The sequence below is a fragment of the Oxyura jamaicensis genome, unplaced genomic scaffold (assembly GCF_011077185.1).
Source record: "Oxyura jamaicensis isolate SHBP4307 breed ruddy duck unplaced genomic scaffold, BPBGC_Ojam_1.0 oxyUn_random_OJ77444, whole genome shotgun sequence".
NCBI classification, from domain to species: Eukaryota; Metazoa; Chordata; class Aves; order Anseriformes; family Anatidae; genus Oxyura; species Oxyura jamaicensis.
Genome location: NW_023311515.1, coordinates 4,794 through 7,849, shown reverse-complemented (window position 1 = coordinate 7,849; position 3,056 = coordinate 4,794). Strand labels below are relative to the sequence as shown.

General features: G+C 71.3%; 1 protein-coding gene across 9 annotated transcripts; it reads right to left on the bottom strand.

Annotated features, from left to right (window-relative positions):
• Window positions 1-330: 330 nt before the first annotated feature.
• On the bottom strand, window positions 331-3,056 carry LOC118160065 (wiskott-Aldrich syndrome protein homolog 1-like). Of its 9 annotated transcripts, none has more exons than XM_035314598.1 (8): window positions 2,610-3,056; window positions 2,465-2,527; window positions 2,289-2,357; window positions 1,525-1,841; window positions 1,295-1,345; window positions 1,064-1,223; window positions 819-965; window positions 331-742 (listed from the first exon to the last, which is right to left on the bottom strand). In XM_035314598.1, exons 1-8 carry the CDS (start codon window positions 2,944-2,946, stop codon window positions 426-428), a joined length of 1,461 nt encoding a protein of 486 aa, XP_035170489.1. In that variant the 5' UTR covers window positions 2,947-3,056; the 3' UTR covers window positions 331-425. The 9 variants fall into 9 exon arrangements, with proteins under 9 accessions (XP_035170489.1, XP_035170492.1, XP_035170495.1 ...); XM_035314601.1 differs by lacking the exon at window positions 1,525-1,841 and having other exon boundaries at window positions 1,064-1,108; window positions 1,188-1,223; window positions 1,295-1,378; XM_035314604.1 differs by lacking the exon at window positions 1,525-1,841 and having other exon boundaries at window positions 1,064-1,108; window positions 1,188-1,223.

Genomic DNA, 3,056 nt, shown 5'->3' with positions numbered 1-3,056 from the left:
GGAGCTGTGCCCCCCCCCGTGCAGCCGGCGTGGGACGAGGCACGGCACCACCGTTGGTGCCGGTGCTTTCCCAGACAGCGTCCGGGCTGGGAGCTGGGCCAGCAGGTGCCGGGGGGAGGTGGCCCGGTGCCACCCATGGCTGCCCGGTGTCACCCACCCCACGGCTGCCAAGGGCTGAGCGGGGGGCGCGGGGGGCGGCCGGGGAGTTCCTGGGGGGCTGTAAATAGCCCAGTTCCCCTTCCGCTCGTCTTGAAAGCGAGAAGGGGAACGTCCTTCCCTTCCCCCCCCCCCCCCCGTCCGGGGACTGCAAAAGAACTGGTTGAACGGCGCTGCTGGTACAAAAGCTATTTTTAATGTTATTAAAATCTGCGTCTTCTATAAACTTCTAAAACATCCGGGGGCCTCTGCAGCAGGGGTGCGCGCGCTCACGGCGGGGCGCAGCCGGCGTCGGAGGACACCGGGGGCTCCTCCTTGTCGCAGGGGAGCCCGGGGAGCAGCGGGACCTGGGGGCCGCCCTCGAAAAGAGGGATATGGGGGGCGTAGTGGCCGTGGGGGGCTTGCGGCCGGAGCAGGAGCTGGTGCAGGGTCTCGCCCACCTGCACCAGGCTGTGGGAGAGGAGGTGGAGGTGGGAGACGGTGTCGCTGGCCAGGCTCTCCAGCAGCGCCTGCTGCTGCCGCGACGTCTGCAGGATCTGCACCAGCAGCTGCTGCACGCTCTGCAGCAAGCCCGACACGCCGCCGCCTGCAGCGAGAGCGGGGTCAGGGGCAGCCCACCCTCACCATGTGCCCGGAGGGAGGGGGGATCGGGGGAAACCCACCGTGCAGGCTCGTGTCCGATGCCTCTTCGCCCACCGCCATCGCCTGCTCGCTCGCGGCGGCCGTCCCGGGGGAGCCGGGGGCTGCGGTGGCCGCCGGCAGCGCTGGGTTTCCTCTTCCCATCCCCGGGGACGTCTCACCAGGAAAACCTGCGGCCAGGGGTGGCACGGAGGGCACAGCGAGCTCCTGGAGCCCCCTGCTCAGCCCGTCCCCGCTGCCCTGTGCGGGGGAGAGGGCGCAGACTCACCTGCCTTCTGCTCGGCGCTCTCCTCCTTCAGGGCGCCGTGGCAGCCTGCGGGAGAGCAGCGGTCACCGGGGGTGGCTCCGGCCCCGTGGGGACACGAGCTCGGTGGCCGGGGCACGGTACTCACCCGGGAGGGGATGGGGAGGGATGCAGCAGCTGGTGCCTGCAATGAGAAGCGGATCAGAGCCTGCTCACGGGGCTGAGAGGGGGAAATCAGGACAAGGAAAGCCTTACGTGGGGCGGCCGCGGGGTCGGGCGATGCTCCACCGACGCGGTCCCCGCGGGCTGCAGGGAGAGAGCAGAGAGGAGACGCGGGGTCTGACGGCACCCGCCGGGGGACGGCATCAGCCCGGGGTCTGCCTCGCTGCCCCGGCCAGCCCGGCGTGCCCTAGCCACAGCTCCCCAGCGCCCTGCGGGGCCTCAAAGCGCCTCACGAGCTAGGAACAAAAGCAGGAGTCACTCACCCACCACTGCAATGCAGCCACCTCCGGGCTGGAAGGCAGCAGCTGCGTAGCGGCGCGCAGCCAGGCTACGCAACAGATAAGGACTGGAAGTGAAGGAGAATCCCACATCCACTTGAAACTGCAGGGGGAATTTGGGGAGACAACGTAATTACCCGGTGCGGACGCTGGCCGGGACGCCGGGGTTCGCTCCCCAGCGCCAGCGGGGCCGGGGGGGGGGGAATGAAGCAGCAGCCGGGCCTTCCCCGGCGCCGGGCCCTTCTCTGCTCCTGTTTTTGGGGAGGTGTTTCGCCTGGTCCGCCCCGCAGCCCCGATCCCTGCCGGTGAGCCAGCAGGCTCGGGGAACAGCACCCGCTCCCTTCACCTGCCCGCACAGACCGGGCCCGGGGACGTATCCTGCATCGCCTCGGCACCGTCCAGGCGCGCTGCAGGATGGGGGTGCTCCCAGCTCCGTCCCTCACCCCCAGTCCCAGCTCCTCCAGAGCTCTGAGGCCGGCTCCAAGCAGGGACCCCCCTCCTGCCCCACCCCAGCTGGCCCCAAACCCTCACGCTGCGGGGCTGGTTTGGAGCCAAACTGAGGGGGGGGGGGGGGGGAGAAGTCCCCAAACCCCATCTGCGAGCATCCCAAGGGGAACACACCGTGGCGGGGCCCTCCTGGGACAAAAGGCCCCCCGACCCCTTTGCCCCCAGGTCCCAGCATGCTGGCACAGGCTTGAGCTGTGGCAGTGGCCGTGCAGCCCGGCGCGGCGGGGCAGGACGGTACTTACGGCTCTCCGGCTCGTCCTTTGGGCGCTGCAGCAGCGGTGCCAGCAGCACGGCGGGGGTCTCTGCAGCAGCTGGGGTGCAGCGGGCAGAGAACAGCATCAGGAAGGGTGCCCCGAGGGGTACCGGACACCCCTCACCCAGGACAAGCCCCCCTCCAGCAGCCCCATCCCGCGGGTACCTGGCGGTGCCGGCGAGCGTGCGGCCAGCGACCTGCGCCTCCGGGGGGGCGGCTTCACCAGCTCTGCAAGGGGAGGAAAAGCCTCAGAGCGGGGACCTACGGACCCCACAAAGCACCGGGGAGCCCGCCCGGCCCCGGCACCCACCGGGCAGCCTCCGCTCTCCGAAGACGGGCCGCCCGGCCGCCTTCCAGATGCTCTTCATGGCGCGGTAGTGCGGGGGCAGGCGCGCAGAGTGCCGTCCGGCACGGCGGCGCGTCTCCCGCTCCGAGTGGAAAGCCTGCTTCAGCGCCTTCCATTTGGAGCGGCACTGGGCCACGCTACGGCCGTAGCCGGCCGCCGCCAGCCCCCGGGAGATCTCCTGCCACAGAGCCTCGTTGGGCCGCGACGTGGAGGCCATCAGCAGGGCGGCCTCCCCTGAGCCTCCCACCAGCGCCAGCAGGCTGCCGACCTCCGCCTGCGTCCAGGCTCGCCCGCGGGGCATGCTGCGGGGCGGCTGGGGGGGTCCGGGAGGGTGGGCGCCGGGCAGGGCTCGGCCCCGGGGGTCGGCTGTGCACTCCCCAGGGAGCCCCCTGCGCCCGCGATGGGGCTGCA

What these genes read in the sequence shown, in the direction of transcription:
- LOC118160065 (XM_035314598.1), bottom strand. Translation starts at nt 2,946, where the DNA reads ATGCCCCGCGGGCGAGCCTGGACGCAGGCGGAGGTCGGCAGCCTGCTG. An exon ending in CGACCCCGCGGCCGCCCCAC is followed by an intron (nt 1,224 to 1,294) that starts GTAAGGCTTTCC and finishes TTCTCATTGCAG; the next exon opens with GCACCAGCTGCTGCATCCCT. An exon ending in GAGCGCCGAGCAGAAGGCAG is followed by an intron (nt 966 to 1,063) that starts GTGAGTCTGCGC and finishes CCCTGGCCGCAG; the next exon opens with GTTTTCCTGGTGAGACGTCC.